We start from the raw sequence: 26184 nt of genomic DNA on the forward strand, positions 1-26184 counted from the left end.
TCGGGAGTTCCCGCCCCTCATCCCGCCCCGCCCATCTTATTGTTCAGAAGAACACCTCCTGTTGCTAGAACAGGAGGTTCAAGTCCTCCTTTCAAAGGGCGCGGTAGAGTTGGTCCCAGAGCAGGAAAAGGGTCGAGGTTGTTACTCAAGATACTTCCTGATTCCCAAAAAGGATGGTCAGTTGAGACCAATCCTGGATCTGAGGATCTTGAATTGGTTCCTCAAACAGGAAAAGTTCAAGATGCTGACCCTAGCACAGGTGCTTTTGGCGTTGAACAAGGAAGATTGGATGGTGTCTGTCGACTTGCAGGATGCTTACTTTCATATCCCGATACTCAAGTCGCACAGGAAGTATCTCCGGTTTGTGGTAGGGTCGCAGCACTAACAGTTTGCGGTCCTCCCGTTTGGTCTTACTTCAGCACCTCGAGTCTTCACAAAGGTGATGTCAGTGGTTGCGGCGGAGCTCAGAAGGAAGGGGATAGCAGTATTCCCTTACTTGGACGACTGGTTGATCAAAGCCAAGTCCCCGGAGCTTGTGTCGCATCATCTGCAGTCAACAACCCAGTTGTTGTTCGACCTGGGCTTTTCGGTGAACGTGCCCAAATCTCACCTGGAGCCCTCTCAGCGCCTCCTGTTCATAGGGGCAGTACTGGATACAACATTGAGTCGAGCCTTTCCTCCGCCTCAGCGGATTCAAGATATTCAGGAATTGGTTCCAATGTTTCGAAATGGAGCGGTAGTTCCAGTCCTCAAGGTCCTTCGTCTGCTCGGTCTGTTCGCCTCCTGCATTCTGTTGGTCACGCATGCTCGCTGGCACATGAGGGCTCTTCAGTGGTGCCTCCGAAGGCAGTGGTCTCAACACAAGGGAGATTTAGAAGGTACTGTCAAGATCTCCAGAGATGCTGCTGTGGAATTGAAGTGGTGGATTGCGGGCAACAATCTTTCACAGGGGAAGCCGTTCGCGCAGTCGCCACCAGTGGCCACGGTAATAACGGATGCCTCCACCCTAGGATGGGGAGCTCATCTGGGGGATCTGGAGATCAAAGGGCTTTGGTCTCCAGAGGAACAGGTGTTTCATATCAATCTGTTGGAGTTACGGGCTGTACGTTTGGCTCTCAAGGCCTTCCTCCCATCCCTTCGTGGTCAGTCGGTACAGGTCCTGACGGACAATACTACCACGATGTGGTACATAAACAAACAGGGAGGAGTAGGGTCGTACCTTCTCTGCAGAGAAGCTCTTCGGCTATGGTCCTGGGCAAAGGAACATCAGATTTGCTTGGTGGCAAATCATCTGGCCGGGGTCTTGAATGTACGTGCGGACAGTCTCAGTCGCCAATTCTCGGCAGACCACGAGTGGCGTCTCCATCCAGATCAAGTCCGTTTAATCTTCCAGATGTGGGGGTTTCCTCGGATAGATCTGTTTGCCACTCGGGAGAACGCGCATTGCCCGTTATTCTGCAGCCTCCAGTATCCGATGCAGGGAGCGTTGGGGGACGCGTTTCAGATAACCTGGTGCGACCAGTTGCTTTACGCGTTTCCCCCCATACCCTTGATTCCTCGAGTGTTGAGGAAAATTCGCCAAGACCGGGCCCAAGTCATCTTAATAGCTCCGGATTGGCCAAGGAGGGTATGGTACTCCGACCTTCTCCAACTCTCACTGTGCCCTCCGCTCCGTCTCCCTCTCAGGGCAGACCTCCTCTCGCAGTCGCAGGGGCAGGTTTTACACCCCAACCTCCAGAGTCTGCACCTACATGCTTGGAGATTGAACGGGGCAACCTGAGTTCCTTCTCTCTCCCGCCTGATGTAGTGGATGTTATCTTAGCGGCCAGGCGACACTCCACTAAATCTATCTACGCTAATAGGTGGTCTAAATTTGTTATGTGGTGTGGAGAGAGACAGATTGATCCCTTACATGCTCATCTGTCACATGTTTTGTCTTTTGCACTGTCTCTAGCGCAGAAAGGTTGTGCAGTAGCTACCATTAAGGGTTATTTGTCGGCCTTGTCAGCCTTCATTTGTCTTCCAGACCAACCATCGTTATTTAAATCCCCTATTGTTCTCAGATTCTTGAAAGGTCTTCTGAATCAATATCCTCCAAAACCATTCGTTATGCCTCAATGGGATTTGTCCTTGGTCCTGACTTTCCTTATGGGGTCCCCTTTTGAGCCTATGCATTCTTGCCCCTTAAGGTATTTGGTTATTAAAACAGTATTCCTGGTAGCTATAACATCTGCAAGGAGAGTGAGTGAGTTGCAGGCCTTATCGGTTAAACCCCCTTATATAACGTTTTATGGGGATAAGGTGGTGTTGAGGACCAAGGCTGCTTTCCTTCCGAAGGTTGTTTCACCCTTCCATTTGGCTCAGACAATCACTTTGTCCACGTTTTATCCTCCGCCTCATCCTTCAAAGGAGGAAGAAAGACTACATCGCCTGGACCCAAAAAGGGCGTTGAGCTTCTATATCGACAGAATGAAGGATATCAGGCTGGAGGATCAGCTGTTTGTCGGATACGTGGGCAAGAGGAGAGGAAAGGCAGTCCACAAGAGAACACTCTCCAGGTGGGTTGTTCTTTGCATTAAAATCTGTTACTCTTTGGCAAAGAAGGATCCGCCTGAGGGCATTAGAGCTCACTCCACCAGAGCTAAGTCGGCCTCTTCGGCCTTGGCCAGGGGTGTTCCTGTGGTCGACATCTGCAAGGCCGCAACTTGGTCGTCCCTTCACACTTTTGTGAAACATTACTGTTTGGACTCTGAGGTCAGAAGGGACGGTCATTTTGCACGGTCAGTGCTGCAGGATTTCTTGGTTTGACCATTTAGGCACCCACCGCCGGGCGTGGTACTGCTTTGGGACTCTATTCATCAGGTGAGGAATCCACAGGTAGTTGTATCCATCAGAAGAACGAGTTACTTACCTTCGGTAACGACTTTTCTGGTGGATACATTAGCTACCTGTGGATTCCTCACGGTCCCACCCGCCTCCCCGTTGCCTTTTTGGTCTCTCCAAGCAATCCTTGAGTGTGCTCCTTTTGGTCTTCAAAGTTGCAATACATTTTGCATGTATGATATTTGTATATATGTGTATATTTATATATAAATCTATATATATATTGGGTATATACATGATTCGTATGTATAAATATATTTATTTGTTTAAAAAAAAAAAAAAAAGGTCATATTAAATCTACAGCTATTTTATTGCAATGTTGTGTGATTTACAATATTAAGAGATGTTTGCTTTGCTCTTTCATTGCATTGGGTTATTATTATTATTCTCATGCACGTAAAAAATGTTGGTACTGTCATCGGCACGTCGGCGAGGACTTCTTATTGCCTGTATGACGTCAGACGGCGTCGCGTGAGCTAGAGTGACGTCCTCGTCGACGTGCAGAGACTAGTAAGAAGATTTCCGTCAAATGCTGGCGCCATGGGAGTATTCATCAGGTGAGGAATCCACAGGTAGCTAATGTATCCACCAGAAAAGTCGTTACCGAAGGTAAGTAACTCGTTCGTTAGGTCTCCCTTTGAAAGATCAGTCAATGCAACTCTCTGTACACAGACACCTTCTAAAACAGACTCCAGCAGAGGACTACTTTTCTGATTTTGAATTTTCCGATGTTTATAATGCGTATTGTTTGATAGTGTGTTAAGGCAGAACTGAGCTTTGCATATATACATTGAACTTAGCATTTATGTATAAGATAATTTTGCTGGACATTTATGGTGTGCATATTTCTTTCAACCTTGGAACATTTGTTCCCATTTTTGTGTTAAGTGCAGCAGCATTGCCATCGTACCACACCGGTTTGTTTAGGTTTTTTATTTTTTATTTTGTCCATGCCCCATATTTTTTGTGCTGTACGTTTGCGAGGAGTATCCCCTATGAAATTAATCCTAGTATTTTTAAAACGTGTTAGCAGTTTTTGCTAGCTTGTTGGCAGATTTAATCTCTTCAGTTTAGGTCAGTTGCTAAGTTTATCAGGAAAGTAAAAAGGTAGTCCTGTCCACCTGTTTTGTCATTTACAATCTCCGCAGTTTAATAGGGAACACAAATGTGTACTCTAGTGTTTGTCTACAGCCCTTACAAAGATCAGTGCTCTTATCTATTTCACGAAATGCCTGTCCCTTTAAGCATCATTTCACTCACTGTACCAGTCCTCAGAAGGAATGCATAGGTAGCTAAAACATTTAGTGCTGGTTATGTGCAATGCTCTGGGACGGCACTGACGTGATGTTTTTTATTTGGGGGGCGGAAATGCGTTCTTTTTCACTCTAAGGAATCATGACAGAACTTTACATGCAAACTATGCAGCCAGCTAGTAAGAATCACTTTACTGGTGACCTTGAACACAAAGCTTCTACAACAAAAGTTTGTCTTGATTGACTGAGACAGACCTGTTACGTTATAGTAAATCAAAGCTAGCCTACAACCACTAGTGGATAATTTTAAGTTTAACTTCATACACTAGCTATCCCTACCAAGGACAGAGACAGTGATTTCTCACATAGTATCTGTGTTGGCACATTGTTGTTTCAAGCTTTATTAATATTGCTACACAATGTATTTTACAAAGCAAACTGAATGAATGCAGTAATCAGTATTCTCTGTTTTTAAAACATTTTAGGCCAGAATGTGGGCAGTGCACTTAATAGGCTATTTATTAGGTAAAAACAGTTTTAAACAAATCTAGATTCGAAGTGATATGTGGTATGTGGGTGAAGTTTGTGGTTAACTCTGTAAACTGAAAATTTTGCAAATGAGTCAGGTCAGACTGTTCCAGATGGGTGTTGTGAAAGATATCCTATCCCTACCTTTACTGATTCTTCCAGTGGATTATTCTTCTGTGGAATGTGCTCATATTAATAGTTGTTTTATTTGTATAACAATGGTGGTGTGGTCTAGTGGCTGAATTGTTAATGGTGAAACAGGGCTACTAAGTTTTAAACCCAACGTAACCTTTTTACTAGACTTTGAGTTCTTAGGCAAACTTCCAATCATTGTGAATGCTTAGACACAGACAGAACTACTGTTCTGTGCCGCATGAAATACTGGATGTTCGACAACATATCCTTTAGGGTGGTCTTTCCTCAAAGGTTTTGCTCTCTCCCCTCCAGTTTTCTGAAATTTATGTTAGTCTGAGGACTGTGTGCACTTTACCGCTTCTAACCAGTGCTAAACTGCTTGTGCTCGCATGGTAAAATTGGCTTACACCCAGTTGCCACATTTAATTTTCTACTAAGTTCCTAATAAAGTGGTACAACGTGTAACTAGGAACTGTAAATGTAATGCTATTTGTGGTCCTCCAAAACTCATTGTGCCACACATATACCTAGTCCTTCTAACATGTCTTGAAATTGCCATATCTCAAAACGAGTGCAGTTCAAACTTCCAATTCTACTTGGCAAAATAAACCTTTTCCCATGCCTAAACCTTCCTTTTTAATGCCTATAACCTGCCCCCAGGTAAGCCCTAAACAGCCAATAGGGCAGCGTGCATTGTATTTAAAAAGTTGGGCATGTACTTCTAACTTTTGCATGTCCAGGTAGTGAAAAACGATAAAACTTGTTTTTCACTAGTGTGATGCCTACATCGCCCAGAGAATCACCTTAGGTTACAATATTACATATAATTAGTGATAATGTTTGATTGGGAACAGGTATTAATGTCATGTTTTGTCTCAAAAGAATTGTAATATAAAATCTTCTTTAATGATTAATTCGGAATTAAGCAGTGGCGGTTGGTAGGAAATTAAATTGGGGGGGCACAAAACACACACACACAAAACTACATACGTAACATACACAGCACTATAAATATTAAAAACACTTACCTTACTTGATGTTCTGCAGCTCGTCCCTGTTCTTCTGCAGCATGTCCTCTGAGTGCAAAAACCCACAGCCAACTCCCTCATCCAAACAAGGCTCTGTTTTCATGCTGTTAAGCAGCATGAAAAAAGCGTCTTAATTGGCTGGCTGGCTCCACGCTCCAAAAGGCACTGTATGCCTGCTCTCCAACCCAGCTGTCCAAGACAGGTTGGAGAGGTTTAGAGAATTTTGAATTGCGCATGTTGGTTTGACTGTAGTGAGGTAGCCATCCAAACCTACCTGCGCACTTCAAAATGAAGTAGCCACTCCTCTGACGCACTGGCCCCGCCCTGACCTCGCACTCTGTTTGCTGGCAGAAAGCGTCAGATGTAAAATGGTAATAAAATAATTTTATTACCATTTTTATTTTTGATGCTTTCTGCACAGCAGTGCGGGGGACGACGCTTCTCCACTCCAATAGAGGCACCACCGCTGGAAATAAGTCACAATTAAAAAAAATCCACTTTTAGAAAGTTGCCCTTTTCTTGTCCTAACGGTTTGGTGCCTGCAGCCTATGTCCTGAGTTACATGACTGTGATTAGCTTGGCAGTTGGAAATTAGTATTCCTCCCAGACAGTGAGACAGAGGAGGGCTAAGTGTTGATAGGATGGGTGATCTTTCCAGGATGTGTGGAGCACAGTTTTTTCTGTCCAATTTACATTTTCAGAGGAGCTGCCTTAGCACACTCACACAAAGTACTTCACATTAGCCTTGGAGCCAGGCCAGGGAGGAAGGAAATTACAGACCCATCAGTGGGGGAGAAACTCTAGAAGTTTATTTCACCTCAAAGCTGGCACCAGATATAAAAATAAGACCCTCAGACCCCCTACTGGACCTGTGGACATTACAGAGGAAAGACTGTCCTGTTTCCCCAGAGGACTCCCCTGCTGTTTGAGACCTACCCTGCTCGATAAGAAGCAAGACTGGACCTGCTCCCTTCACTCTTGACTAACCTAAGTGCCTCCAAGGATTAGTTGGCTGACCTGCTGTTCTGAGTTACAGTGACACAACAAGCTCCAGAGGCCTGCCTGCAACTGGACCTGCCTGGACCTTTAACTGGAACTGCCTGGACGTTTAACTTGAACTGCCTAGGCCCTGTTGGCATCTGCTAGAGTGAGATTATGATCCTCAAGAGGTGTCTCCACAGGTCTTGGACCCTTGGCTCATATCAGTTCCTGAGAAATCCTGAAGCTAGAAACTTTGTGCCCTGGGCTTAGAGAAGCTAACTTTATCAGCAGGACTAACCTGTTCCCTATATCCAGCCCGCACTCTTTTACAGTCTGCCTGAATTTGTGATTTTGTCCTGGTCTAGCACAACCAGATACCCACAGTTAGCTCTTTCTACTACCTGGTGCTATTTTTAGCAATTACTGATTGCATTTTTGTTTGGTTTGCTCTCATTTTATTTAATAACTTTTACTCCATTTGTCAAAATTAGTGTGTTATCTCTTATGTTGTGTTTACACTTAATTACTTTTGTGTGTTGCATAAATATTTAACACAGTGCCTCTGAGATGAGCCTGCTTTTGTGTCGAGCTACCAGAGGATTAAGCACTTGTTAATTTAGTGACTTTTGTGGTTCACCCTGACAAGGACTGTGGTTGTTGCTTAAGAAGGGTTTTTCGCCCTTCTCCCCCCCCCCCCCCTGCACCCCTAACTCCCACCAACCCCTCACCCACACTCAGCCAGAAACCCAGTTTGTTACAGCAGACAATTACATTTTGTTTTATTTTCCAGGTGGAGTTCTTTGAGCCATTTTGGGACAGTGGTGAGCCACGATTTGGAGAGAAAGGAGCAAAAGGCTGGAGCTCCTGGATGCGCCAGAAAGAGAAAGGGGGCTGGGTCGTAGTCCAGAGCCACGGTAACTAATTTTGTTCACATTCATCAGCACTCACTACATTCCTTTTTAATGGTTGTATCAGTAGTCCTGATCCATGTAGTGCTACTTTCATAAAGCAGCAATGCACAGTTTGAAGGACTTTTTTGCTGCCTGAGAATACCTAAGATGAAGAGAGTGGATCTTAATCACAGTAGACATTATTAACTTAAAATGTTAACCCTTGCCACTAGTTTTAGCTTTACAATTTTCTTCCAGGATGAATTTGCATGCTTACTGATTGGTCTTGCTTGGGTGTCTAACTTTCTTGGCCCTTTTTATTTACTGAGCTCTAGTACTGTAGCAGATCAGTAAAAATGTACCATATTTTTACTATTTGACAGAATTTTCATCTGCAATGGATATTACTGTGCCACAGCTTGTTAATTCTGCCCCAATTGCCACCAGCATAAAGCTGGTAGTAGTCTGTGAGAAATATGCTAGTGATAGCTCTAAGTTTCTCTTATTCATCAATATTTACTTCAGGTAGGTGACTACCTTCTAATTATTCATTGTGCTTTACACTGGTGACTTTTTCATCAGCATCTGTCACTGTCAGCAGAGAAGAGTGGTGGCACTTCTTTACATAACCCAAGCAAGGAAATGTTGGTTAGTTTTAGGATTGTAGTTAAACAGGATCTTTGGTTTCATTCTACTCTTCTTTGGAAATTGAGTGACTAGTAGTTCCTTGATTTCCTTGATACAGATGGCAGGGGGAATCCCTTCAATGATTGAAACATTAATTTGATTGAAAATGCTTATTATGAGCACTTATGTTTTATTTTTGAATGGCCCAGGGAGGTCATAGGTCACCCTTAAAATAATAATTTTCAAACAAGTTCAGAACTCTTCATTTGCACTAGATGGGTTGTCAAACATAGGTCCTAGAGGACCGGATCAATGTCATACTGTCCGCTCCCAATTACATTGATTGTACAAATTATCTGGTTATCCTGAAAATATAGGCTGGCTCTGGCGCCCCATGATGCATGGTTGATACATTAACTTAAGGCCTCACATAATGATAGAAGCATTTAAATTGTTCACCTTGGTTTCTTTACCACTGTGCTTTCATTCAACCTCTGATCCTTTCTGTAAACATTGGTGGGTTTTCCACCAGCTGCACTATGACCACTCCTTGCCACACGATATATCCTGTAACATGAATTTGGAAAAGGCTTTAGTGCAATTCGAGAGGTGTTTGGCTACCTAAAACGAGTCTTCCAAGAATGGGTTTCAGGAACTGCTGAACTTAGTCATTCCAGCTAGGAGCAAAGAAGTGTTTTGGCTGGGGGACTACAGTGATGTTGTGTAAAATTATTATATATTTTTTTTTTAAGTTGAGGAGGATGACGATGAGGTTGACAATGATTCAGAAATAAAAGACAAGACACTTCCCAGATGGCGGATTTGGCTTGATACGGAGTGTTCTCGGGAAGCCCGGCACTGGATACCTTGGCGACCTGATACAACCAAAGGACAAAAGGAGGAAGACTGTGAGGACCCTGAGAGACAGGTGAGAGTGCAGTATCCAGAACAAGCATGTGCAAAACCAATAGGTTTGGTGTTGACCTCCAGACCTTGGCAATTCTTGTTATGTTTTGAAATGGTTTTTGCAAAACTTTATTGTTAGAGAAGTTGTCTGGCCCTCATCAAGCTAAACAAAAACATGTTATTTTAGTTTTAAAAAGCACCCAGTGCCTTAGTACACCATGGCACTGAAGGGGGCTATGTTGTGTGTTGATGTACTCCTTGTGAAAAGGAAGCAAGCCGTGACTCCTAGTGAAGACATCCAGTTGCAGAAGTAGGCTGACACATTGCCCTTTATGCAGGCTGGAGTGAGTGAACGAAAAATGTGAATTACAGAACCATAGACTAATAGACATGGTCTGGCTGAAAACCCCTGTCGGTAACAATGTTGTCCACATTATTTTAGTAAAGTAAAAAGATCTTGACTAACAGTCGGTCTGGCCTTGGCTGACGGAAGGGAGAACAAAAGGAAGGAAGGCAGGGGAAGGCATGAAAGAAAAAGGAAGAATGAAGGACATCAAGGAAGGAAAGAAAGAGAAAGGAAAGAAGAAATAAGGAAAGAAACCAAATGGAATGAAGGAAGGTATGAAGGAAAGAATGAAAAAGAGGAACAAAGGCAAGGACAAAGCACAGAAGGAAGGAAAGAGAAAAAACAAGGAAAGAAGAAATTACATTCCATTATGGTTGCAAAGATAGAGCACCCTCATGAGGTGATAGTCAGAGTTTGTGAGCTGCTGGTATGGTGTGAACAAAAAGCAGCCAGTTAACAAAGCCCACTTCAAAAGGAATTCACAACAGCATTGGCAGGAGACAGGAAATGCTAAAGTTGGAATGTGCCCTTTGCTCTCATCTGGTAGAAAGTGTTCTGCTATCACATCAGGTTCTACAAACAAAGGCAACACTAAAGTAATAATAAAGTAAAAACAAAAACTTTAGCACTGAACGGGACTGCATTCTGTGCAGTTTTGCTCCTTGTGAAAGGGCTAAATGCAGTCACTCAAAGTGAAGTTAGCCAGTGGCTAAAGGAGGCTGACCCAGGCTGTTTGCTGTAATGGGCAGAAGCAAAATGTGAATGACAAAAGAACAGAATAATGGATGAGAAGTATCTGAAAGTCCCTTTATGTAAGTATATTTTACATATTTTAGTAATATCAAAAGACCTTGGTTAAAGCCAGACCTAAAAGGTCACTGTACTATACATGTAACAATTGCATTTCAGTCCAAATTAGTGCGTTGCTTAACTAGCAGGGACATGTTCTATACCATGTACTGCCAATCTGCCTGCCTCTTGGTGATCCTGTAGATCCTGTCGGTGGAAGAGCATTCTCTTTTTGGAACTTAGGCAAAAAACTGAAGTGAACTATGAAGCTGGAAATAATTTGTTTTCAGTATTTCCGATTTTATATTTTTTAAAAAGGTTTCATTTTGTTTGTAGGGTAAGTATCATAGCTCTTATTTCATGTTTTTTGAAGAGCAAGGATAAGGCCATTAAGCTAGTTACTTTTGACATGTACATAGAATAGAAGTTATCAAATAAATTCAGTTTAGTTCACAAACCTCTATTCAGACTTAAAAGAATCCATAAAAGTGTACATTAAAAAATCAGTTACATGATATCAAAACATCATGCATATAATTAAAAGACATACAAAGCAACACTATTACAATAGCCAATCCTTAAAATGTCAGTCAGAGGTACTAATTCATATCTCTTTCTTAGGGACAACAATTTTTTTTCTAAAGTTCAACATTGCCCAACACACCTCTTCATTACCCAACCTCTGCAGAAAACACAGGCTATCCTGATAAGATCTAGTACTTGCTTTCCTCAAAACAGGTACTAAAACCTATACCTTGGCACTTCATATAAAGGACAGAAGAGCACAAAATGACATGTATTTTGCACTGAAAGTCAGTCGCAACTGCACAGTGGTAAATTGCTAAACCAACTTAACTGGTGGGGAAAGCCATGGCCACATGAATCACAGAAAATCTAGGATGAGAAAGATACCTGCGGTGTAGAGGATTCATGACCAGGGTAAATAGGCTTCCAAGCCCTCAGTCATCGAGAGGGAGAAGTATCTTACTAATGCAGGCATGTTTTGGGCGTTCTTAAGTCTATAGTTAGAATGGTAATTCAAGAAAAAAAAAAATTACAACATCTTTTGACTTAGGGGTGATGGAAGTCTGATCATCAGACAGATATTTTGAGTCTTTCAAGTAGGACAGCCAAGGAATTTCCGCCACACTCGCTGAGCTTAGACACCCGGAAATACATGCTGCACCAAGGAGGTCTCTGGGTTTAGCCATATCTTAACCCAATACAAAAGGCTGGCAAGTCGTAAGGAATCCTCTAAATAGGGGAGCCCAAGTTCTTCCTGGCAAATCAAATTTGCCATATCCCGAACAACCTGCAATAACATCTTAAGATATATATTCAATATACTGTTAGTCTACTGTGTATCTGTAAATCAAGTTATTCTGCATATCTAGATCTCTGTTGGAAGTCACTGTCATAAGAATGTAGCAACCCATTTCTGGACTGAGACAAATTCTGTATAAGAAATCTCAATGTTTCAAATTAAATAGATTCCAGTGTTTAGAAATGTTTCTATCTCCTGATAGAATCAGAGTAGAACTGGGATAGATAGATAGATGGGTGGGTCTTGGGTAATGGCCAAGTAGCTGAACCGGAATAACAGCCTGAGCCGTCCGGTATGTAAGTAACATGGTCCAAATGTGAGAGTGCCTACCACCTGGCAACCAATGTGTTTGATATAGTTCTCAGGAGGGCAATAGATGATTTGGGAGAATTTCATCCCGCTTTGTTATGACATGAGTTTTTGTTGCTGAGCAAATATCTTCAGTAGGGATATATTTTGCATATTTTGTCATCATTTACTCACACTCTGCATTTGGATGCTGGAAAGATGGTGAAAATGGACCTAGGTAGACAAGAGAGCTATTAATTCTGATGAGACCTCGGGTGAGCTGTGTTACTTGTTGAAATTTCCTGTTCAAAATATTATTTGAAGTAATAGATGGCAAGCTCATGCACGCAAAATGGGTTGCTGTACATAAAAGGAAGAGTAAAGTGATTTCCATCCATGCTGTTCATGCCCTTTCATGAGCGCAAAACTCATTTGAAGTGAAAGGATTGATCATTGTTACTAGAAGAAAGTTCCAAGATAGAGTTCTACTGTTAGGAAATTGCCTGTGTTATGTCAACTTTGGGACTGTTTGAGATTGAGGAGGTCAGACAAGTACTGTTTACTCTCATGTGTGCAACTCCCAGGATATTTAATCTATCGGATCTATATCTGTTGACCAGAGCTCATCACTCACTTTTTTTCACCTGTTACAAGACAATACCTTGCCGCTCTGAATGGCAGCAGAGTCACATTGTTCTGGAAATAGATCAGGATATTTTCTGCCTCTCTACAATTTGGTGCAGTGGTTGCACATCTGGACATGGTCTCCTTGTGGATGCTGCAAACTGACACCTTCACTACGTCTTAATGGGGAAAGTCTGTAGGGCTATACATTGAATTATAAAACATTTGTCTATGATTGTCAATGGGATCTAACCCCCTTGCATCACACTATCTATTATCTGTCCTAGTCTAGCTATGCTGTACACTGCTGACATCAACACTCCTGCTGCAGAGATCTCAATCACCTGTCCGGCACAAGACCGACTAAGTCATGTCTTGTGGATTGGTTATTATGATCTAAGTATTTACTGCTGTCTCTTCCATACTTCATCTGGCAGAGTCGCACACCTTGCATAACAACACTCAGTGTTGTTTGACTGGATTGTATGTAGTGTTTTCTGAGTCGGGAGAAAGCAAAGGCGAGGCTTAATCAAAACAAAAATATGACAAATGATAGCAGCAAAACCAATTATAGTTACCTGCTCACTAGAAAGCAGAACATGACCACTATAAATATGAATGGAATCCACAAGAAAATCTTTGCATAGTTGATATGTTTACATTTATTAATATGTTTCATAGTTTGTGATATTGAGCTGCTTTTGTTAAACTTGCATACCGTGGAGGTAGCAGATATTTTCCTGTTGGTCCATCTATAACTGCTTGCTAGATTTCCAAAGTTTTATGCTAAACCTCTGCTGTATGATGGGCCTTCGCTCCATTTTGGATGCCCATGATGCCCCCTGGATGAGAACGAAAAAAGAAAAATACCTTTTGTTAATTTATAAATTCTTGTCTTTTTTTACTATTAAGTTAAGATTGTTGTGTTTGTATTTATCTGAAATATTTGTCTTTTCAGGTTTTGTTCGATGAACTTGGATCCTCCCTAATCAAAATATCATCTCCCCAGTTGAAGTTCCAGCTGATCAAGTCGTTTCTGCAATTCTTGGGGGTTCCGTGTGGCTTTCGGCTTCCTTACTCACTCTTCTACCTCGCCATGGATGAGTCTTTCATCTTTGACTTCAGACAACCCAATGAATTGCCGTTATCAACTTTCGACTTGCCCTTTTTTGGAATTAAGAGTATAGGGCACATGGACACATTCTCCAGTAAAACAAACCAGCCAGGTCACTGTAAGGAAGGCGAGGATTTCATTGTTAATGTTTTCCAGCCCATACTGTCTTTCTTTTCAGGCGATGAGAGGTCTTGTCTCTGTCTCTTCTGGCTACGGTATGAAATATCTAAGGTACATTTTAAGTTTTGTGTTGCTTCTTACCTACTCACTATTTGCATTTTTTTATCATATCTTCAGTTATTTTTGCTGCATGTTCTACTGGTAGTGTGTTTTGTATTATCACTAGTGCACATGGGGGTTCAGCAGATCTTGAAACTGGATTACATGCTTCTGTTTGTGGTGATAAGCCTGCACCACTCCCACTGTCAGCCACCCATCAGATATTCTGCTTACGACTTTTGCAAGAGGTGCTTTGTAATATCGCTCTAAATACCGTATTTGTAATAAACTGTCCTTGTTCATTCCTATGCCCATCTTTTAGCTTTTCGCCCTGCTGTTGTTCTGTAACGTCTACTTTGAAACATTTATCAGATGATGTCGTTGGGGTTTGGTTCTGACCCCCACCAGTGGTAACCACAATTTGTAACCTTTGATTGTCTGGTAAGCACATAAACACCTCAGACCGGGGCACATCATTGCATCTTCGTTGCCTTACCTTTTTTATCATTACCTCCAATATTATCTGTAGATCACCAGATTATCTCTAGAACACCGACCCATCTTCTTCCATTTCTTATATAATAAAATATTTACTGTTGATGAGGTTTAGTAACAGGATAAAGGTATTATAATTTTAAGAAAACACACATTATACTTATAATAATTTATTTAAAACATATTTATCTTTGGAGTTGGTATATGTGCCGGGGTAGCTTTAAGCCCAAGATTGCTGAGTTTTAGACATCAAATTAATGTAATATAAGTGAATTTATTGTAATTAAATGTCATTTATACAGTTAAAAATAAAAACAAATGTTCACTGTTAGAAATAAGATTAGCATTAGGGGAAGAGTACCATATTGTCTAAAATAAGTTTCATTTAAATTTAAACTTGACAAAGCTTAACATAGATTAGGGTTAGCATTAGCGTTTAGTGAGAGCCCACTAACTATTTGATTTTAATTTAAAATAATTAATTCAAAAGAAATCAAATATTTTTGTTTGTAAGAGATGCTGCTGGGGACAAGAAGATTATTTGAAATAATTTAATGTTAGTAAATTACATTGTTTGCAATTTAACATTTATCGTAGGCTAGTGTTGGAATTAGGATTAGCCAAACGAGTGGCATGATTATTTTATTCAAAATTAATTACAAATAATGTAATTAATGGTGTGTATGATTGATAAACATTCTGCCTAAAGCTCATTTATGAGGGTCATTTGAATTAGCATTGTTATTATCCACCTTGTTGGCAGTCTCAGAAGAGAGATAAAGACTGAATGAGCAGAGAGACTTGCATCTTGTTCAGCAGATGTCTTGCCTGTTGGGGGGCACCACTAAAAGGGACCTCGGTCTTCAGAGCCTTTTAGCGAGTACCTATTCACAAGTTCTAAATTCAGTCCTTAACTTCAGGAGTGCTGAAACTGATTTTGAGTGCCAACAGGTGTTGTGCAATTCATCCCTTGGATTTAGCCTTCTCTTGCTGACACATTGGTAAAAACATGATTTGTCAGCGCATGCTTAGTGTGCCTTGGTAACTGTGTGCACATGGTAGTACAAACGTACAGTTGTACACTTTTTATAGGTGGAAAGAAGAGCTTCTGAAATGAGGATGGTTAGTGACTGGTCTGCTTATGCCATCTCTTTATCCATTGACAGCTCCTTACCCTCACTTTCCTTAGCTTTGCATTTTATATTTAAATGTTACTGCTGAGAACCGTAAACAAGAATCCGTGCAGCATCTATATGCTTATTTCGACATGCAGTCATATTAACATAGGACTATAATCATGTTATCTGAATGCTAAATGACATACGTTTAATGTAAATTATCATTTTAATGACCAGTTGAGCATGTGCAGCGCTTTCAAGTGATTCGAATCAATTTTTCTCAAACATTTAGTTACTTTTACTCGAGCACTCCTAAAGCAACTATCCATTAGATGTTGTGGATTTGAGCAATAAGATGTAAAGTACACATTCTTAGGGTTTTCATTTTTTAAAATTCTTTTTGCTCAAACCAAAATATTGTATTAAGAGATTACACTTAACGTATTGTTTGTATCCCAGTGTTTAATTGTAACCCAAATTTGTTATTTTCTGTCAGAGTAGAGGTTTTCCAACTCTGAGCAAAACTGAAAAAGATTGTGGTTTTGACACTGGAAGCATCCCGCCTATGGCAGATAAAAATCGCCTCTCTCTCATGGGTCCCTAATGAAATGGGAAAAAATGTAAATGCGTTGTACAATTCTGCCAGCAGGCTCTAGTTATTGGCTTGCATTTGTTTTTTCCAGTTAAAAAAAATTATTTTTTTGTTTTAAATGACACTAGTGCAAAATTAGTTGACTGTGGTCAACCTTCCTGAGTTCTTTTTAAAGGACAAAAGCAAATGAGGCAATGATACCCATAGGCAGCAAGTAAGTGAACAACACGTGTGTGCATCATGCCTTGTATTGACAATTTGTTGTCTGCGCTGCACCCACCAGGCAGTCTTTACATGGATGTGCCTGAGTCACTGGAGTGGTTGAAAAAACATAATATTGTGTCTACCTGTCAAACAGGCCAGTCCACAGTTCATAATGCAATGTTCTTAGTCCTAATTACGAGTCGAGCTTTTGATCATAGGGCAAGTCGTTTGCACTGTATTTTCCTAGACCTTGCTAGGCTATTCAACCCATATTATAGTAAATAAAGACTCCATATCCGTGCACCAAGCAATTTAGCAATTTTATTCCAAAATCGACAAAATGATTGAGAAGTGTGGATCTGCAACATAGTGCACATTTTAGAGCTTAACTAGAAGTATCCCAATGGAGGCCCTACACTTAGAGGCTATAATGACTGCAGTAGATTGTAGAATAATTCAAATTGTTTTGTGTCCGGACGTGAGTCTTTCACTTTCTTCATGAGATCGTTAACATACAGCCATTATAAAATGGAGCGTGACATAGTAGATCTGAGAATGTCACTGGAGGACAAATGAGTATTGATTAGCTTTATAAAGTCGTCCCTTAAAAGACAGTTATGATTCTGAGATATTGAAAGGTGATTGAGAATACTTGAATATGAAATGTTGTATAAATTATTCCACTATTTGAACCATAATAAATTTCGATCAGGTTATTGGACAGCCTCTAGAAACCCAAACAAACTAATCTCCTTATATCAGCAAAGCTTAATCAAACCCCCTAGCTTGAAGTGAAGGGAATACAATTGAGAAAGGCTAAAGATAACAGAAAATGTCTGTGAAAACCAAACATAGAAGCACTTGTACCAATCATATTTGAAAATGAAGAGACAGCAGGATTTCGAAATAAAAATGTAAAAGTGTATACTTTTAATTATGACAGAATGAGTGAAGAAACGTTGATTGAATTCTTTAACGTACCCAAAGACTTTTATGTCCTGTCTATTCCCTCTTACTCACTTTTTGTTTTAAGGACCGGTATACCTTCTTGGTCCTGGCTGTTCTGTACAAAAACAAATTTAAAAAAGTAACTATAGTCTGCCTCCCAGAATCTTATAGCGTCGAAGCATGTAAATGGCTTAAGAAATTAGCATCAGGCTAGCTAGAGACGGGAAGTTGCCATGAGAATCTAGAAATTAGAACTGCTGACGTGAACTGTGAAAGCAAGGGGAGGCACATCTACTTTAAGTCATCTTACTTCATCTAACGACTCCCACAGGTTGAACCAGAAAGGCTTTTAGGTGAAAAAGACACAATTTCTGCCAATCCTCGTTGATTTCAATTGGTTTGAAGAATAAAAGGAATGCACTTGGCTACCTGCCTAACATCAAGAACCTTCATGATGCCGAAAAGCATCTTGCTTTCAGTGCAGTTCAGTTTTGTTTACGCTTTTGTGATGCAAATTAAAACAATAATACATAATGTATCACAGTGCGTGACATGAGAAGAAAGAAGTGATGCACAGAAAGACTGAGGATGGATGGAAAAGAAAATCTTTAGAGGAAATAGGCTACTGTTGGGTAAGAGGTTATGAACTGAAGAAGTAAAAGATTCAAAGGGCTAATAGACATAACAAAGGGTAGTCCTTAACCTTCTACGTTTCCTTTCCTCATTTCCCCCTTTTACAGTCTGGCCCAGCACCTACAATACCACATGTCCAAGCAGATGCTTTGCCAGAGGAAGCTCCCTTCCTACCCAGAATCCTACAGAGCTAAAGGACATGTTGGTTCAAGATTACCACACCCAGGATCTGTTAAGACTGTATTTTTAGGTGATGCTGTCCAAAATTGAACAAAATTCCTGGGAGGAAGTACACGGAAAATGTGCACTAGGAAGGAGCAAATTCTACAAATATAGCACACACTTAGGGGGGCTATGAATGTACATTGAAAGGACAATGCTCAAACTGATATGACTAAACTATCACAATTGAAAGCTCTCAAATAACAACTTCAACCATTTTTAGAGCTTGGGACCCTTCAGATTTGACATTATGTGAATATTGTTATGGTCTAGCTTCAAGAGGATCTCTTCGACTCAGCTTCATACATTAATGCCTGGTGCACATGATCTAATATGACTCTATGGTGCTCTGCTTCCTCTCATTTTCCCATATAAGAATGTCTCGATGCACTATCTGATGGAGAGAGTAGTATTAAAAACGTGATTTGAAGGGAATAGGGTATGACATACAGCACATTACTCATCAAAAACAATCATAACACCACTGGAAAACATCCCATAGAAGACGTGGGCTACAGTCTTTGGCAGAAGCTCAGAAATCCCCTGCTTATCTGAAGCATTTACTTCCACCTTACCTATTTCTCACCCATCACTCTGGTGGGGTGGGGTGGGGTGAAAGACTTGTCAGGAATTATGTCACAGGAAGAAACAATATAACTGCTAAAATAAAATGCAACATGTTGGGAGTCCTAAAATCCAACATGTTTAATGCAAAAATAGCAAACAGCACAGAAATAATAATACATATTTCTCTTAATTCAAGTCTATGGAGCATAAATACATAGGAGAAATTGTTACTTCAATAAAAATATAGAATGAGCAGGCGGCAAGATCTTCTCATGGGAAATCCTTGAAATTAAGGTAAAGATGCAGAAACATACTGCCTCATTCACTATTTTCCTAAAATCATTCTTCTATTTCCCAACATTGAAAGTGAGGCAATGCTTTACTGTAGATGCAGGAAATGTGGCAATTTACTGCCTCAAATATAATGGGTTCTTGGCCTACAAAAATCCTCAAATTTACCATACAACTCATTCTCTTCCTCATGGACAAGACGCCCAGAGCCTGGATCAAGTTCACTGTCTGCATGACTGAATGGACCACCCAGTGAAAACCAACTCCCTGAAGCTGAACACCGACAAGACTGAAATTGTGATCTTTGGAAAGAGGACTTCACTGTGGGACTCCACCGAGTGGCCAACAGAGCTAGGAGTGACACCCAAACCCACCACCCATGCCAAGAATCTTGGGATTGTCAACAGCAGCAAACTCAATATAACCTCCCAAGTCACCACCATCATGCTTCCATACTCTGAAGATGATGAGAAAGATTTTGATATTGCTTCCAATTATCATCCGGAAACCCATCATGCGTGTTGCTTGTCACAGACAACTTTGATTATGGGAACACCCTGTATGCCGGGATCAACAAAAACCATATCCGACGATTTTTCATCGCTCTAAAAGCATGGAAGGACTGGCTGCTACACATAAGAGCCTCTTCACTTCTTGAATTTCGGAAGCAGTTGAAGACATGGCTTTTCGAGTGATCCCACTATGTTCATGTTTTGGCTAGACTTACACCTGCTCATCTCTGATACACCCTCTCAGGTGATAGTAAGCTTTAAAAATCTGCATAACATAACATACGTACTAGGGCTGATGAACAGTTCAAGTTAATATAAAAATATTAGTGCAGTTTGTGATGCACAAGTACAAGGAGGCCTTAATATTTCAGGCAACAGGAATACATAGTTCTATCCAATACATCACGAGTGTATCACTAAGATCGTATTAAAGCAGAAACAAATATCCTACTGCAGATGATAGAACCAGTTCCTTCAAATCAGAAAGGCAATTGAGTTGTTCTTCATATGTTCAAAGCAAGAATTCAGAGACATGTGAAGATGGCATATAAAAAGAGCAAAATATGTAAAAATCAGAATGCTATCTGTACACCAGACGTGTTTATACAATACGGGATTCACACTTTCACATCCTGATTACTAGAAACACGTGAATGTTGTGTGAATCGTAGTATGAAAAAAATCATTGTGAGTACAAAGTCCTACATTCAGTCCAATTCACTCGCACTTTTTCCAGAGCATGTGTGCGATCGCTGTTATTCTGAGAAAGACCTTTCCATCGTTCATAAAAGTTCAGCAAGCCTCTCTTCTGCAGATTCTTCTTTAAGTAAGTAATTTAGCTAAGACATTTCTCTGTTATCTGTCGCAGCACAAAAGGGAATGGTGTTTCCTTAAGAGTTGTTTCTACTTTCGTTTTTTTGTACCAACCCCATGTTTCTTCTGACACTTCATAATAGGCTGGCCTTGCTGATCTAATCAAATGTTTTTGATGATAAATGATGATTCAAATAAAGAGAAAGACATTTTATGGCATTATAATCATAGTTCTTCATGGTGGGTATCTTAATCAAAGTAATATACAACCCTCTTCACTGCCTTATGGTGTCTAATGGAGGCTACGTCATGCAAAACTAGGATCCTTTGGCTCTGTTACAAGACATGGTAGCAGACTCAAGGTGCTACTTACCCCCAAACGAGAATTTCTGTTTTCAGCTCAAGTAATATGGGGCTAGATACTATCATTAGGGTTACCGATTTCCTAACTGTGATCCTTTCCGAATCGCAATTAGGAAATCGGTATTCTTAATGTATGAGCATCTTTTGAGTTTCATTAGCGAGTCCTAGTGGGTTGCAAATGGACCTACCTCATGCATATTAATGAGGTAGGTCTCAGTTGGCAGCCCATTAGGAATGGCAGCCATCACATGGATGGTGACCTGCTGCACTCAGCAGAACCCCTTGTCTGTGATTGCTTTTTAGTAAAGCAATAATTTTTTTTTTTTTTTTTTTTAATGCACCCTGTTTGCAGTTTCACTTTTTAAGAGTATGCAGTGGTCAGTGGGACCACTGCCTGCTCTTAAAAAATATTATTATTTATGTTATGAAAGGGGAAGGCGTCTCTTGGGGACCCCTTCTCCTTTGCGAATGGGTTACCACCAGTTTGAAACTGGTGTTAAAATATTACTGTTTTTCGATTGGAATTCAGTCGCATAACAGGGATATATACTATACTGATTCAGTATTTGGAAGGGGTGCCCTAAACACACTCCTTCCAAATACCGAATCGCATTTCACCTTTTGTATAATGGAAAAGGCATTTTTTCTGTCGCAAATGGTCCTATCGTCTGTTTGCAACCAGAAAAATGACTTGTACATCTGGCCCATGATGCTTAATGTGTTTAGTTTCCCTCATTTTTTTTTAAAGTTTTTTTAAAAACGTTTCAAGAAACTTAGTTAAAACCAACTAATATTGCACTAGTAGCAATTGAAATTTGAATTTATTTTTTTAGATGGAAATTCAACAATTATAGCTTGTCTGCTGGTACATGACAGTTTCTTTTGAAAATACCCTTTTTACAATAACGCTGCAATGTATTGGAAAAGTGCAAAGCTGTTCTTTGCAGTATAGTACTTTTATTTAGACAAACCTAAGAAATATTTCAAACAAAGTATCTTCTGCTTTTGTTACTTTAGGTTTCTTGGTACCATAAACTGAAAGACAAGAAGAGACTGAAATCGCAGGGAAAGAAAAGCAAGAGGTTAGCCAAGAACCTCCTCAAGGAAGCTGAGAACCGGAACAACCTAGCACTCTGGAAGGAATTTGCCTACCTCGAATGGCTTCTTGGAAACATTGAGGACTCCAGGAAAGTTTTTGATACAGCGATCATCATGTCGGGGACCAATGGGATGAAGAATACAGAGCTCTGCGACTTGTGTCTGCTTTATAGTGAACTGGAGCTAGGGCTGTTACAGAGTCAAGAAGGAGTTAACAGATCCCGGGCTGTTCACATCCTTACTAAGCTTGCAGAAAGTGGACCATACATTCCCTATAATGGACCAGTATCTTCAGTTAGCACTTTGAAAGCACGTAAGGCTTATGAACATGCAGTTCAAGACTGCTTGAGTGAACATTCAGCCTCTGACAAAAAAGAATGTACTAGTCAGTTCATGAGCGTAGTGGGCTGTTTTATACTCTTCCAGTACTTAACTATGGGAATTGATGCAGCTGTCTCTGTGTTCAATCAAGTCTCTGCAAGATGTCCCATCTCTGTCACACTTGGAGACAAACTAAGAACTGAAAATGCAGGGTCCCTTGTCAGTACTGCACTGGAAGTTATCACATTAATCCATGTAAATCTTCTCAGTTTCCATATGAAAATTAGTGTGTACCCTTTGAGTCCTCTTAGGGAGGTACTCACTGGAGCTGTGAAGTTGTACCCCAACAACCAGTCTCTTTGGAAAGCGTATGTCCAGGTGGAGAGTAAGTCCCACAATGCCAGCAAAGCACGTCGGGTGTTTGACAGCATTACACGCTCCACTAAGTCGTTAGAACCATGGCTATTTGCAATCCAAGCAGAAGAAGGCAGGAAACAGCTTGTGGAATCCGTTCAGAGGTAATGCAGCTGTTTTTGATGGCTTTTTGTCAGTTGTCTTACCTGTCATTTTCTTGTACTTAACTGCTTTATTACTGAAGTACTGTGAGCGGAGCAAATTTAACCCACTATATAAATGCATCTGATTTCCTCCGCTGATTTCAACCAATTTATGTGACTGATTTAGCGACCTGTTTCTTTGTAAACATTGTCATCCATGAGTTAAAGAGCCGTTGTGCTCTTCTTGTTCATCCATGTATTTTTCTTTTATTTATCGCAAACCGTCTCAAATCCAGTCTTCCATCTGCTTCCCATCTCTTCCTATAAAGATGGGTTCGTGTATTAGACACAGGGTAAGGAGCTTAAGGGCACATGAGGTAAGGAGCAGAACTTTAGGATGCATGAGTAGACGGTGTAAAGATCTTGGGGGCATATAGGCAGTCATTGTGAGGGTCATGGAATCATTAGGATAGTGTCCGTAATATAGGAAACAAGGGCAAACACAATGAGGATCTTGGCATGTACGAAGTAGAAAGTTTTGAGCTAGTAGCACATATGCAGGAGCTGCTTGCGGGTATGGACAAACAGGGAGGGATATTTGAGGCACATGGGCAGACAATGTATAGAGATAGGTAATAGGTGAATCTTAGGCCATTAGCATTGGCAAACCACGTGAAAAGCTTGAATCAAATAGGCAGAGAGGGCGAGGAGCTTAGGACAAATGGGCATCAGCATCCAGTGTCCTATCCGGTCTTGAGAAGCGTGATCGTGCCCCTGCAGTCCTAGGCACCTTCTCTTCCATCAGGTTGGATACCCTTGTTTTGTGCGCATGCTGGTGGAATCCAGCTCTAGGGAGAGAAGAGCTTGCATGTCTGTGCCAGCTTCCCAGGCTGCCCCTCTTTGGAGCGACTGCCGGTAGTGGTGCTGCCTGAACCTGTGCTGGCAGTGCTTGGTTTGAAGGTGGTGTGGCTGTGAGAGCCAGAGACTGCTCTCTTCGTGAGTACTTGCTGCCATGCACATATGGCCGGGTATTGCAGAGGCCTCCTACCACCAAACACCACTCGCCCCCGCGTAAGCTTGAATTAAAACCTTAGATGCACTTCACTTTGGGATTAAGGGTCGTAAACCCGCAGCCGTATTTTATTGACAAAATATTGTTAATCATAATCAAAATTATACGCAGTAACCACAATCATGTCCACAAAGTATTTACAGAGTTCAAGGGATGCCTAGCCTTAACAGAGTATGCTAATACATCCACATTCATGTCACTGACTAAAAATGTTCGTTCCTGCGTACCCAATGTTAGTGTGCGTCAATGAGATCGTGACTGTTTTCCCATACCCCAAACCCTGCCCCTCCTTACGCTACAAATCCCAGGGGTAGGATCTCCATCAGGGCGTTCTCATACATTCCAGAATGGATTGCTGTGGAGGGGGCCCGGCTGCCCGCTAGGATACCTACCTTGGGTGCCCCCGCCACCATGTGACTCCACCCCCCCAAGGGCCAGTGCTCACTTTATACCTTCTGTGCATGCGCAGTTGGTAGGCCCTAGGGGCCAGATGCCAGCGACCGCTCGCAACCCCCGCGCCCCTGTGTGTCGTCCAAACTTCCCAGCCAGCACCCCTTGGAGGGTCCAATTAGCTTGTCACTCAATTTTGTAATAAGAAGGTACCCATTTATATTCCCAGTCATGATCTCACCCCGCCACAGGCCTGTGTCTGGCAATGATGAGGACCCCCCCCAGGAAGAGGTCACGTATGCTGAGAGAGCCAGGCGAGTATATTTTCAAAAAATATTTCATAGCCTACTCGCGAAAGATGACCTCCGTCCTGCAGAAAAAAACTGTCGCATTTAATGCAGCCATGTGAGATCACAGCCAATCTTGGAGCCTGAAACAACGTGGCCAAATTGCTATTGATTCTTCTCATTGAGTCATTGAGGGCTTTTACAGAGATCCCACGCCTCCTGAGAGAATGAGGAATCATGTTCGACCAAGCAAGGACAGCCTGAGGGAATTTTTTGACCAACCAAACAATTTCAGATATTACCAGTTCAAACAGCTGCCGGTGTCCTAGAGCAACCAGATCATTACCCCCAAGGTGCAGCACAATGATGTCCAGTGATGAGTAACCTAAGGTGGGCATGGAGTCCAGGAATGTCCTTAATTGAGTGAGCCGCAGCCCGCCTAGGCCAAGAAAAGAGATGCCAAAACCAGCCTCCAATGCGCATGACGCAAAGGCACTCCTTGCGAATAGTTCACCTGCACGTCGGACATGGGAATGTCCGATTACCCACACCTTAATGATACCAGCAACTCCTGCGTGCACCGGAGTTTACGGAACCATCAAATACTTGTGGAGGGTGTCTGCAAAAAGTACAAAGAAAGAGAGGTGTCAAGGACATGAATTCATAGCATGTGCAGTCTCACATATCGCTTGTAGCAATCCGATGACCACCTTCCAATTCTCTTAACAGCTGCTCTTGGGAATCCCATTGCCACAGCCGCTGTGGCTGCCCCTATTATAAAGGAGTGAGTGCCAAAATCTGAGGCAACCAAACCCGCTGTTAGAAGGGAACGCTTGAGTACCTGTGAGAATTGGTACCTAGTAAGCGGCGCGCGCTGTGCTAGGAAGGCATCCAATTTCTGTACAAGACAACATGCATTACCCGGTGCTCTATGCAATAGAATATGGTCCCCCTTGCCATCCTGATCCGCCTTAGAGTGGGGAACAGTAATCGCCAGACACCCAGTCCCCTCCGGCCAATGAATATTCGCCAACTGCAGACCCCCGAGGTGTCCCTTTTACTGCACGCAACCAGTTCACCCACTCTAAAAGCACCATAAAAAGCAAGGGTTAAGGCTGACTTAAATAAGGTGACCTCCCAGGGAGAAGTACAAACACGATCCAGCGTGACTAGCAAGGCCACCAACTTTTCCACATCAATGGGCTGCCGAACGTCCGGCTTAGAGCCCTGAATGTGCTGCCATCCCCGAAGGGTCGTTCTTACCAAAAATGATTTTGTCCCGTAGGGCAGCCCCCATAGTTGTGCAAAGAAAGGAATAGCAGCAGAGTAACGCCTGGCGCACGCAATTGACTTCCTCTCAGCCCTCAAAACATCTAAAAATGCCACGATTGAAGCCAGATCAAAACAAGTTGACGATACCCCTCCACCCCTGAAATCAACATATGCTGCAAATGCTCCCTGGTAAGCCTTCAGCGTCCTGGGTGCTAAGCTGGCTGCCACGAGGTCGGGTATTCCTTGGCACCAATCTGCCACAGATGCTCTGGAAAAGGTGTTGGGAACTCCTCCGCTCCGGGGAGGTGAGACCTGAAAACCTGCACCTTAAAACGGGAGAGTGCGTCAGCAGCGTTATTCAACACTCCAGGTACGTGCTTAGCTCTGAAGGTCACATTCAACCTTAAACACAATAATACTATCTTTCAGCAGCCTTAGGATCATCTTGCATTTAACCGCTTGCTAGTTAATGCACTCAACAACTAACATATTATCAGACCAGAAAATCACCGACTGATTCCGGAATCCCTCCGGCCAAATAGACAAAGCCACTA

The 26184-nt window shown here is 41.8% G+C and overlaps 1 protein-coding gene across 1 annotated transcript in view; it reads left to right on the top strand.

The window, feature by feature from the left end:
- The window catches only part of NRDE2 (NRDE-2, necessary for RNA interference, domain containing), a 156561-nt gene that overhangs the window by 110724 nt on the left and 19653 nt on the right, over window positions 1-26184 (top strand). Inside the window, exons 8-11 of the mRNA XM_069208189.1 lie at window positions 7599-7722; window positions 9078-9253; window positions 13561-13947; window positions 21711-22630. Of these exons, the coding sequence (XP_069064290.1) occupies window positions 7599-7722; window positions 9078-9253; window positions 13561-13947; window positions 21711-22630 (1607 nt within the window). The remainder of the gene's footprint in view (window positions 1-7598; window positions 7723-9077; window positions 9254-13560; window positions 13948-21710; window positions 22631-26184) is intronic.

Source organism: Pleurodeles waltl, chromosome 9, assembly GCF_031143425.1.
Source record: "Pleurodeles waltl isolate 20211129_DDA chromosome 9, aPleWal1.hap1.20221129, whole genome shotgun sequence".
Classification (NCBI taxonomy): Eukaryota; Metazoa; Chordata; class Amphibia; order Caudata; family Salamandridae; genus Pleurodeles; species Pleurodeles waltl.